General features: G+C 62.2%; 1 protein-coding gene across 2 annotated transcripts; it reads right to left on the minus strand.

Moving 5' to 3' along the window:
* Positions 1–546: 546 nt before the first annotated feature.
* On the minus strand, positions 547–7,598 carry PEX10 (peroxisomal biogenesis factor 10). 2 transcript variants are annotated; one of them, XR_010340946.1, is made up of 7 exons: positions 7,487–7,598; positions 5,823–5,903; positions 4,704–5,110; positions 3,059–3,234; positions 2,826–2,961; positions 1,224–2,236; positions 547–1,105 (listed from the first exon to the last, which is right to left on the minus strand). XR_010340946.1 is itself a non-coding variant. In XM_012460976.3 (6 exons), exons 1-6 carry the CDS (start codon positions 7,596–7,598, stop codon positions 2,168–2,170), a joined length of 981 nt encoding a protein of 326 aa, XP_012316399.1. In that variant the 3' UTR covers positions 1,183–2,167. The 2 variants fall into 2 exon arrangements, 1 of the variants encoding a protein (XP_012316399.1); XM_012460976.3 differs by lacking the exon at positions 547–1,105 and having other exon boundaries at positions 1,183–2,236.
* Positions 7,599–11,558: the final 3,960 nt, after the last annotated feature.

Consider the following 11,558-nt stretch of genomic DNA (forward strand, 5'->3'; position numbering starts at 1 on the left):
GGCCGGTCCCCCCGCGGTGCCGGGTGGGCAGGCGGGAGTGAGGCCTGTGAGGGAGGAACGGCCGCTCCCCGCCAGGCCGACTTCCCTACCAGCCGGAGGTGGTGCCACAGCCGCTCCACGGAGCCTCAGGGACCATCTAGCCTGATTCCTGCGTGTTTGAAAGAACTGAACGCTTGAAAGGGGCTGTCACGTCACTGTGGGGTTCTGATGCCAGTTTCCTCGTTTCATCTCACTGGAGATGCTTACAGTCGGCCTCTATCCTGATGACTCAAAACTTTGTTCTTAACTACCATGATTGCTTCTGAGGGCCTGGAATTATAAATATATATATTATATTTTAATTGTTTGAGATTATTTTGACACATTTGATACGTAAAGAGTGTTTCGTTTTTAATTTAAATCTGTCCTCATGCAACCCCCACAAGGGGTGGCGAAGCTGGCGGCAGCGGACTGGCTTTGTGGGTTCAGCCCTCGGCCCCCCCACTGCCCGGGGGGAGGCAGAACCCACTTGCATGTCAGCTCTTTTGATGTGATAGAAGAAATACTCAACCGTTTTACCAAGTGATTTTTCACTCCACCTTTATTAAAGACGGCGTGCCCTTTCTTGTGTAGTCTTTATCTAAAACATGTCGCTGGACACAAGAAAGCTCCTTCCCAAAAGCCGAGCCCGTTTTGCCAGCAGCAGAACACCCCTGCGGTGGTCCCAGGCGAAAGACACGGACGCGTGAGGGAAGGCTCTCCAGGGCCCCCGGCTGCAGGCGCCCCACGCTGGGCAGCGTTTCCGTCGTAGAATTTAGACGGTGAATGTTGGTCTGGATTCTTTCGCCAGTGTCTGCATATCTGACATCGAGCTCAAGAGGCCCGTCCCGCTCGTGTGTCCCTGACCCAGGTCAGCAAGTGCTGCTCCCAGTTGGTGCTCTTGGTGCTGTGTTGAGGCACTCGGGGTTCTCAGACTCCAGACAGGAGCGTTTGTCACTTTCCATACTGTTTTCCTAGTAAGCGCTCGGGCCCAAGATGTGACAGGAAGTTGCGTGCACGTGGCCAGAGCACAGTGTGCATCAGGACTGGGTGCCGATGGATGGACCCGTGGAGGACCACGCGCTTTCTGTGGGAAGCACGGAGGCATCTGCCCACCCGTCTGCAGCCCCCAGTGCCTCTCCTGGTGCTCCGCCCAGTCTAGAGGGTCCCAGCCCCCCCCACCCCGCAAGCTGACCTTGACTAACCTGGTGTTCCTAAGTTAGCAGGGGAATGTGATGTACGCTCTTGAGGCATTTTCACAGCGCGCTCCGCGAACTCTCAAGTTCAGTCTTGTTATTAACGCACCCACATTTCAGTGGAATTAGTTTATTAAATATGCCAGTGGCGAGGTTGTCTCTGGCACAGGTTAAATGCAGTTTTAAAAACCTGGAAACATCAAAGGGAGGCAGGAAATAGGCTGGGGCTGAGCTGAGGGGCTGAACACAGCAGTGACCCTAGGTCAGCAGGCCCCCAGGAGAGGGCTTGGGTGCCCCTGGCAGCCCCCTACCCTGCTCCGCCCGAGGACTTGGCATGCGAGTGCGTGTGGGTCAGGAAGAGCCCTCTATTTTCTAGAACTGGAAGCAGCCTTGATGTGTGTTTAAGGTGTGCCAAAGGCTTCAGACAGGTGCTGACCTTCCTTGGTTTCTCTCTGCCCGTGTGGTCATTGAGTCCTGGTGGAAGGCCCTGCCCAGCTGCCCCGGGGGAGAATCCCACTGCCTCCCACAGGGGCCCTGGGGCTGTCGTTCTGACCACTCTGGCTGAAGCAAACCACAGCCCCCGGTGCCCCGTCCCAACTCAACACACACTCATTCAGTCCACTGCCTTAACACGAGCCTGATGGAACCATCTTCTCACAATACAAATGAATAAAGTGTCTTCTGGCTACTTCTGAAGTTAGTTCTCAACTGTGTGGTGCGGGGAAGGGAGGGAAACAGTGAGATTGCTGAAGTGGCTGAGTCGCGCCAGGCTGGGCTTGGGGAAATGCTCCATGTTCGGGCACCCTGCCAGGGTGGCTGGGTTAGTGTATGACAGGACAAAAACCAGACAGTGTGAGAATGTTCTAATTTCTGTGCAAGGTGAACCTTGAGGCTAAATCTTGGCGGTCAGACTCCGGTGGAAGTCATCTTGCCCAGGCCCGCCCAGGTGCGGCTCAGCGGTAGTGCCGAAGGTAGACGAGCTTCTGGGGTGGGAACTTCTCCCGGCAGAGGGGACACTCCGCCTGCAGAGAGGAAGAAGGGTCACAGCGGCTGAGACCGCCTGCGCCGTGCCCACACCCATTGGCACCTCTTGTCCCGTCCACGTTCTCTGCCCATGACATTGAATATAAACATGTTCTATTTCCTTCAGCTAATGACCAAGAAAGAGAAAGGCAGCCTTTTCCCAGAAGGCCAAGTCCCAGTGGGGGCTGGGGCGGGGCTGGGGGCTGGCTCGGCCTTGAGGTTCCCGCCTGCTCCTGTAGCTGACACAGCCCAGGCAGCCTGGCTCCTGGTGAGGTGATGCCCTCACCCTGCCGGTGTCTTGGGTGGGTGTGAGTCAGTGTGCCAGGGTTTCCAAGTGTGGTGAGGACCCTGGGAAGAAAGATGTGCTGGGGTGCATGGGGCAGCCATGGCGCCTTTCAGGGCTGGCTGCTGCCCCAACCTGCGTTCAGCAGAGCCTCAGTATGCTTGAATTTGGAACTTTAACCCCCCAGTGGCCCCACATCTGACCTACCTGGGAGTCTTTAAAAAGATGCCCGCCTCCCTACCCTCCAGCCAGACTCCCCACCTGTGCTGCGGCCACCCCAGGACCCCGGCAGGCGCGCGCCTCACCCTGCCGCTGCACCACGCGGTGATGCACTCCCAGCAGAACAGGTGGCCGCAGGGCGTGGCTGTCGGGTGCCTGCGCTCCTCCAGGCACAGGGTGCACAGGGGGTTTCTGGAAACGACTCTTTCCTCCAGGGAGCCTCTGGGGAAGGTGGGGCACAGTGTCAAGGTGGGTGCGCCTTGCAGGTCCTCGCCAAGTGCCCAGGGCACCCCCAGCCCCACGTGGCCCCCGAGCACACCTGCGGTGAGACAGGGCACGGTGCAGCCTCCATTCCTTCCTGGCTCGCTGCCGCTGCCTGAAGCCGTACAGCTGCAGCCCCACAGACAGCGCCAGGTGCAGCAGCGACACCAGCCCCAGTAGCCTGTAGCTCGTGCGGGCTCTCAGGTCCTCTCCGGGCATGGGGTGGACACGGAGCTGTAGGGCAGACAGTGCCACACCGTGCATCAGGACCCTGAGGGGATCTGGCCTCAGCGCCTGCTGGGAGGGTGGCATTAGAGCCAGGCCTCTCCCTGGCACTGGGAGCGCCCGGCAAAAACAAACTAGGGAGACAGGTTCAGGGTGTCCCAGGTGCCCGTTTCGCAGCCTAGCATAAGGGAGAGGCCGAGCTCCAGACTGGCCTTGGCATCATCAGCACAGAGGGGGTCTCTGAACTATGAGGAGGCTGGTGCAGCGGGGGAGCGGTTGAGGACGTGGGGGTATCCAGGGACTTCCTGCAGGGCGGCCAGAGAAGGAGCTGGGGGGCAGAAATGGGGGGCTGGAGATGTGCCCCGCAGCTGCCCTGCTCCAGGGACCGAGCCCCAGTGTAGCAGGCACCTGGCCCCAGGGATGTGGCTCCTGCTCTCCTGCCGCTGGCGACGTGTGTGGCTTCTGGCCGTGCTGTGGAAGGACAGCTGACTGCCCTCGGCTTCCTGTGTCCCTTCCCACTGGCTGGGAAATGGAGATGGCCAAATGGCCTCAGCTCAGGGCTGGAAAGCATACGGAGGTGCAGGTCACACCACCAGCGTGGGCCCTGGGGGTCGACACTTCCTGGCTGTCCTAGGCGAGGGAGCCTCCCATCTGGTTTGAGCCCTGTTTCCAGGCCTCTGTCACAGCAGCTCAGCAAACCCTCGCTAACATGGACACGGCGAGGAGTCACATCAAATACGTGAGGCTGGGCACGCTGAGGACCAAGACCTGACCACTAGCTCTGTGATGAGGTCATGGTGGCCTCCTGTTCAGGGTGTGTGTGGAGGTGAGGTCGCCTGGTGACTGGGGACTCAGGAGCCTAGCATGCCCTTGAGGACGGAAGGAAGGAAGGGGGTCCCTTGGAGGGCTGTTCTGGAAGGAGCATGTGCAGCATGGCAGCAGGACTGTGGGGGAGGCTTTGTTGCTGAATCTGGAAGCAGGGGCGTCAGCTGGGGGTCATGATGGGCAGAGGTGCCAACGGCTGTGGAGGGGAGAGGTGAGAATGGCCGTCTGATGGGGCAGACTGCTGGGCGTGCAGGGGTGAGGTGTGAGGGGCCGGGGCCGGAGTCCCTGCTCCCACACTGTCTGGGAGAAGCTGCTTGTTCCCCAGAGCAGTGACATGGGCAGTCACAGGCCCACCGGGTTCAGGGATCTGTTGTGAGGCATGACCCAGGCCCCCGGTCAGTAAGGCTGAGTGCAGGGCCTGCAGCAGGGGCTCATGATACCCTCGGGGTCTGCACGTCCCTGGATTTTTCAGCCAAGTGCAACTAAACAAAACCTGCCTTTTCCAAGGACAGGACTTGGGTTTCCTCCTCGACATGGATGCTGGAACCCTGTTGGCTGAGAGGCCTGGAGGGCCAGCTCTGTGCACACTCCCAAGTCCAGCAGGGGTGACAAGGGTGGCCGAAGCGGCTGTGTCCTCAGCATCTGCTACTTACGTATGTGATCCCTGTGAGCCTCTTGGCCAGATGGTAGAAGACGCCGTGGATGTAAAACCAGGCAATGTGTAGCCGCTGGAGGCAGGCGAGGCCCTGTCGGAGAACAAAGGCCGCCCGCAGCAGTGCCCTCCTCTGCTGCTCAGGCAGACTGGCAGTGTGGCGACGCACCCAGCGCCGCGCCCCTGAGCAGCCGCGCCCGCCTGGCACCAGGCTCCCCTGCGAGGGTCGCCCACTGTCAGGGTCAGCCTGCAGCTCCTGCTCCAGGGGGAGCAGGGCTTTGTCCAACAGGTAGGGCAGGACGGCATGCAGCGTCACCAGCGCGCCACGGCGCAGCCAGGAGGGCACCCGCCTGCCCGACGGGTCCACCTGCACGACGCTGACATACTCCTCCCCGAGGGTCTGGTAGCCTACGAGGAAGAGGATGGGTACGTGGAAGCTGAGAGGGCCTGTCACAGGGACGGGCTCCCGGCCTCCACGCCCTCTGCTGGCTCCTGTCAACAGCCCCATCTTGTGACCCTTGAGCCCACTGTCGCCCCACACTGGCGGAGGCCAACATGACCTCCTCTTGCTAAGCCCATCGGTCTCACCGTGACCTCAGGCAGCACGTGACAGGCCCGGCCAATGGCTGCCCTTGGCTCCTGGGACCTTGGCTGGCCGGTGTTCCTCCCGTTCCCGGCTTCTCCCCAGCCGCCCCCACCCCCTCCCCCAGCCCCAGTGCTCGGATTTGGTCCCATGGCTGGCCACCACCCACACAGCCGGCACCACCCAATTGATGCCCAGCCTGGACCTGACAGGGTACTGCACCCTGTGACATGGCTCAGCACTGTGACTTGCTTGTGCCACCAGGACTGGCCACTGAGAAATGCGTCTCAATGGCACCCGAGGTAAAGTCCTGGACAAAGGTCCTCAGGGACACACGAAGGCTGGAAGGATGGGCTCCCTGCTGGGAGCTGATGCCTAGCCTCTCTCGGGCCAGCACCTCCTGCTCTCCTTGAGGCAGCATCACCACCTCGGCCAGTTCCAGGAGCTTCTCACACTGCCTGGCAGCCCCCTGGCCACCATGCCCTGGACTTGGTGTGTGGCTGCTCCTCAGTCCTGAGGTCCTGAGGGGGCTTCTACCTGCAAGTGTGGTGAGGCCAAAGTAGGCCACGTCTGAGAGCAGCTCAGCCTCCTTCCTCCACTCCAGCCACTTCCTCGCACCTGAGAGGAGAAACGGTGTTAGTCCGGGGGCGCTGGCGGGCATCCCCTGAGGATGAGGGACCACCATCCCCCCCAGCTGCCCAGGCCCAGATCCAGTCCCACCATTCCACGAAGCCAACACTCTCTTCCCCAGCCTCCGTCTCTGCTTCTGTCTCTGGAGGCACCACCTTGTCTCCACCTCGACCTTCCTTAGCCTGAGCTGCAGTCTCCTGAGAACCTCCCACCTGCACCCATCTATCGCTCTGGGAGGGCCTACGAGGGCCACACGGAAAGACGGTCTTGGGTAGTAAGAGTGCAGGCCAGAGGCCAACTGTCTAGCATCAAAGAGCAACTCTCCAACTTCCTGGTTGTGAGGCCTTTCTGGGATTTCGGTTTGCTCATCTATCAGAAAAGTAATAGTAGGTCCTACCTGTAGGGATGTTTGAAGATTAAATAAGTTAATATTTGTAACACATGGAGAACAGTGTGCGGCACAGGGGTGCCAAGTGTATTGTAAAATACACACAAATCTGACCACGTCACTCTCCGGTTCAGAATCCACCAATGGCTGCCACCTGCCACCCATGGCCCTCCCCGTACGGAGCCTGGCTGTCCTCTGAGATTTATGCATGCTCTTCCTGTCCCATGGCACTGTTCCTGCTGCCACGACATCCCTGCCACTGGGCTCCAGTGCCACTGCTCCGGGTAATGTTCTCCTGGGAGTTGATGCCTTTAACAACTGCCTGCCCCACCCCCAAAGACTTGATGGCGTTGCCTTTTAAAATTTTTATTCTTTTTGAGACGGAATCTCACTTTGTCACCCAGGCTGGAGTGCAGTGGTGCGATCTCGGCTCGCTGCAACCTCTGCCTCCTGGGTTCAAGTGATTCTGCCTCAGCCTCCCGAGTAGCTGGGATTACAGGCGCCTGCCACCACACCCAGCTAATTTTTTAGTAGAGACGGGGTTTCACCATGTTGGCTAGGCTGGTCTTAAACTCCTGACTTCAAGTGATCTGCCTGCCTCGGCCTCCCAAAGTGCTGGGATTACAGGCGTGAGCCACCGTGCCCGTTTTTGTTTTTCGTTTTTAAATTAGTGATGGAGTCTGGCCCTGTCGCCCAGGCTGGAGTGCAGTAGCGCAGTCATGGCTCACTACAGCCTCATCCCTCGGGCTCACACGATTCTCCTGCCTCAGCCTCCTGAAGAGCTGGGATTACAGGCACCGCCAGCACGGCTGGCTAATTTTAGATTTTTTTGTAGAGACGGGGTCTTGCCACGTTGCCCAGGCTGGTCTCAAACTCCTGGGCTCAAGCGATCGTCCCGCCTCCGCCTCCCAAAGTGCTGGGATGACAGGCAATGCTTCGTTGGATTCTGTACTCAGCTCACGGCCTGGTGAGACAGGCAGGGCCTGCTGAGCCTACCCCGGGGTCAGCAGGGCGAGGGGCCCGGGCTGCTGGTCAGACCTAGGAAGGCCCGGGTCAATGTCAACGGGACCGAGGTGTGAGGCGTTCGCGCCGCGGTGACCACCCACGGCGGACACCCCGCCTCCTTGAGGGGCAACGCCCCCTGGGCCGCTCGCGGGGACGTCCGGCCGCGCCCGGCCCTCACCCGCCAGGCTGTGCAGAGCGCTACCCGCCGCACTCCGCAACCCGCCGCGGTAGTATTCGTCCTTCTGCGCCGCGCGGATGACCTCCGGGGGGCTTGCGGCGGCCGGGGACATGGCCGCGGGTTCGGGTGGTCCCGGGAAGCCACGCTGGCCACGCCCACGCGGCGAGGGTTGATGACGGCATGACGTGGCTCGGCGTGCGGCGCAGGCCTTGCGTCACGCTAGGGGGCGGGGCCGGCCGGGGCAGGAGGCGGGGCCGGGCCCCAGGCGGAAGCAGGGCTGGAGCCAGAACCAGCGCGGCGCGAAGGGAGTTAGGGGCGGGGCGCGGCGCGGGGCGGGGCGGGGCTGCGGGAAGGGAGTGGCGGGCGCTGGGCGGGGCGGGGGCGGGGCGGGAGTCGGGGCGGTGCGTCTGCGGCGCCCCCAGGGTCCTACGCTGCCCCCGCCCCCCGCCCTGCTCCCTGCGCGTCCACGGGCCGATCTCCCTCTGGGGACAGCGCCGCGGAGTGGAGACGGTGCGCACCGATTTCCCGCTGGGGAGACGGAGGCCGGCGCTTGGCTCTGGACCGGCCCCCGGGAGCCGAGCTCCTCGTGCCGGCCGCGGCGGTCCCGCGCTTTCGCCATCTCGCCCTCTGAGCTGCGCGGGCTCTAAGCGCGGGTTGGCCGGTTCCGGGGCGCCGGGGGGTTTGGGGGCCAGAGGGGCACTAGGCGAGATCCGGGACCTTCCAGGCCTCGAGCAGCCGCCTTCCCCAGTCATCCCTCGCGAAAACACACGGCCGGCTTGGTGTGCACGCCACCCTGGTGCCCACGCAGGGCAGAGGTCACGGGAGGGAGGGCGTCAGGCAGGGCCTGGCGGGTGGGGGCAGCCGGGAGGCCGCCACGTGGTTTCAGGACGGGCGGAAGGTGGCCCTCTACACTCCACCCTGCCTGTCCTGAGCCCCGCAGGTACTCTGGGGACCCACATCGCAGGCGCTTCGACCCCTCTGCTCACAGGGGAGGGGCAGAGGGAGGCCTGAGGCACTTGCCAAAGCCGCACACCTGGAAGGACAGAGCCTTCCGCAGCCGCTGGCCACAGCTGGACCTGTCTGGAGCTGGGGATGGGAGGGACTGGGGTGGGAACTGGAGGCCAACGCAGGTCCCCGCGGTCTCTGCGGCCTGTGCCTCTGGGGCCACCTGGCCAGGGAGGGCAGCCCGCACAGCCCTGAGTGGCCCTGTCTTGGCCCAGGGCAGCACTTGGGCTAGGGAGGCCTTTAGGATTGCAGGAGGAAGGCGGGACACTGACAAGGGGGCATCTGCACTCTGATGACCTCAGTGGGGGGGGCGTGCAGTTCCTTGCCTCACCTCTGGTTCCATCTACAGGGGCTCAGCTGTGGCATGGTCCCCAGACTGACACAGCTAAGTGACAAAGCCAGAGCCCCACCCTACAGGAATGGCCCCTCTTAGAGGGAAGGGGCATGACCTGGTGGCTCCGCAACCCCTCTGGTTACTGAAGCCCCCTTGCACCCTTTTGGAGACCTGACCCTGCAGGTGTGCCCATGTGTCCTGGACACAGAGACTGCCCTCTGATTGGGCCGGGCAGCTTGGCCAGGCCCCTCATCCATGGGCCAGGCAGCAGGCGTCGCCCATGAGGAGCTGCTGAGGTGATCGTGTGTTCTGGTCAATGCTTAGACAACAGTTCGAGGTGCAGCACTCCTTCCTGGCCCTTGAGCCACTCTGGGCCCTGGGGTCACAGCTCCAAGTCTGATTCTGAGGAGGAGGCTTTGGTACCTCCTTTGGATTCACGCTCGGCTCTAGGATGGGCCCCTGGCAGGTGGCCTGCCCCGGGAGGTGTCCCCACCACTGTCCTGGCATATCCGACACTCTTCATCTGCACACAAATCCCAGCCTCCAGCGGGAGGGGCCTGGGCAAGACCAGAAGCCAAGTGTCTCCGTGTCTGTTGCTCCTGGGGAGGTGGGGCTAGGGGGTCCTCCAGGGTTCAAGCCTTGGCTCTAGGCCTTGGCTGGGTCATGCCATGGTGCCTCTGACCCTCAGTTTCCTCACTCACTGGGTGTTTGAAGGCCTCTGGTGCCCTGAGGGTCCTTCCTGAGGACGATTTGAATTTGGCGGTCTTATCCTGGGATGGCCAGCAGGTGGCAGCGTTGGCCCATCTGCTCTCCACCCAGCTCCCCACTAGAGTTATAGGGGATTAGGCAGTAAGTTTTGCCCCAAAGTCAACTGAACCTAGATCAGAACCACCAGCGAAGTGGAATGACCATCTGCGAAGTGGAGCGACCATCTGCCCGAAACGGCGGAGGGAAGGAAGTGCCTGCTGGGGGCGGTTCCCAGGGAGGTGGGGCAGGAGTCAGGTCTCCCTGTCCTGCAGCATCCTGGGAGCTCTGGCTGGTTCCAGGGTTCTGGGGCGGGGTATAAGGGGTCCTGCCAGGAGAGGGGGTGTTTGCTGCTTGGCACCCTTGCCTCCATGTGGCTGTCTTCTCTCGAGCCCATGGGACTTGCCACAGACTCTGTCCCTCTCTGCTTCTGGGATCGAGGGCAGGAAGGTGGAGGCTGTGGATTTCAGGCATCGGGCAGCGTTGGCCGGCAGGGTCCAGCCTGAGTCTTGGGTCTCTTGACCACCACGTGCTGGGCTCCAGCAAGGGATCAGCACAGTCTTTAAAGCGAGTGTTATTCCTGTTGGCGGTGCTTGCTATCCTTCTAGAGGAGCCTGTTCTGTAATCGAGGAACCCTGATGTACCTCTCCAGCTCTCGCCACTCAGCCTAGATCCCGCCGTGCTTCAAGCCAGGCTCTGGGGACATGGCACAGGAGCGCTTCCGGGCTGGCCTCCGACTGCAGCCCACCGTGCCCTCCGCTGGCCCTGCCGTTTCAGGGGGCTCTCACACCCATTCCATCTGACTCCCCTGCGCTTCCGTCTTCTGGCCTGTGGAATGGGAATGGGGAAGAATCAGCTGGTATTTATTAAGAGGCTGCTTCGCTCTCATCTGGGGCACACATAGCCTGGGATCTGGTCACAGTGCAGGTCCGGCTGGATGGGCCTGGACCGAGGTCCGGTTCTGCATTCCCAGCAAGCACCCAGACCACGCCTGCATGGAGCAGGCCTCTCAGCTTTGCCCTTCACACTTGCCCCCTTCCGCCCAGCAGCGGCCGGTGTGGCGTCCCATCCCAATCCTTCCTTTGGAGGGTCTGTGTTGTGGCTCCTCTGAACTCAGTTCCTCTGCTCTGGGGAGCTCAGGGTCCGGGGCGGAGAGGAAGCTCAGCGTCGGTCCCACCCTTCGGATCCCCATTCCACCCCCACACCCCCAGCGCAGTGGGCAGCCCTGCGGGTGATCTGGCACGGCATCGGGTGCTGCTCCCTGTTCCCTCTGTGGTGGGGTTAGGGTTAGAACGGGGCTGCTGTGCCTGTCACGCCTGGGATGCTGCCTGGCACCCAGCAGTTGCTCAGGACGCCGAGGAGGGCAGGGTGGCCCAGGAGCTGGATGAAGCATGTCTGGGTCCTTGACTGGGCAGGTGCCTGGAACACAGAGCAGGGGTGGGTGCTCGTGCCACTTGAGGGGAGTGGCTCCTGCCCAGGGTGGCAGTTCTGGCTTCAGGGGTGTGGCTGTGTCCCCTCCCTTCTCTTTAGCTATAAATGGATTTTGAGATTGAGGAGCAGCCTCCCCCAAGCTGGCCCCAGGTACGGGGACAGGACCGTTAGGGTGCGGCCCTCAGGAAGCCCCTCGCAGCGCCAGCCACAAACCAGGAGAACGGGTTCCTCCGCCTGGCTGGAGGCCCTGGGAGCCACACTCCACTGGCTGTGGCAGACCCGGGCCCTGGAGCTACCTACAGAGTGTGAGCTGGGGGAGGGTGGGCGCCGGGCAGCACTGGGCCCAAGGAGGGGAAGCGAGCCCTGGGCGAGCACAGTCAGGCAGAGGCCCCAGAACCAAGCTGGGGAGGGCAGGGCCCAGCGGGCAGAGGCAGGAAGTGCTGGTGGATGAAGGCCTCCTGGAGCCTCAGTGGGAACAGTGCCCGGGCTGGGGTGTAGTAGGTGAGGTCAGGACAAGGGCCCAGAGTGCAGAGGGTTGGTCTGGGCGTGGGCTGGCCC

This window comes from Aotus nancymaae, unplaced genomic scaffold (genome assembly GCF_030222135.1).
Source record: "Aotus nancymaae isolate 86718 unplaced genomic scaffold, 86718_ANA_hifiasm-v0.15.2.pri h1tg000250l, whole genome shotgun sequence".
NCBI classification, from domain to species: Eukaryota; Metazoa; Chordata; class Mammalia; order Primates; family Aotidae; genus Aotus; species Aotus nancymaae.

Bases quoted from the DNA above. Each gene is read 5' to 3' on its own strand.
- PEX10 (XM_012460976.3), bottom strand. From the start codon at position 7,598: ATGTCCCCGGCCGCCGCAAGCCCCCCGGAGGTCATCCGCGCGGCGCAG. The intron at 5,904-7,486 runs GTGAGGGCCGGG...TTCTCCTCTCAG, and splicing joins CGCTCTGCACAGCCTGGCGG to GTGCGAGGAAGTGGCTGGAG. The intron at 2,237-2,825 runs GTGAGGCGCGCG...TCCTCTCTGCAG, and splicing joins CCGCGTGGTGCAGCGGCAGG to GCGGAGTGTCCCCTCTGCCG.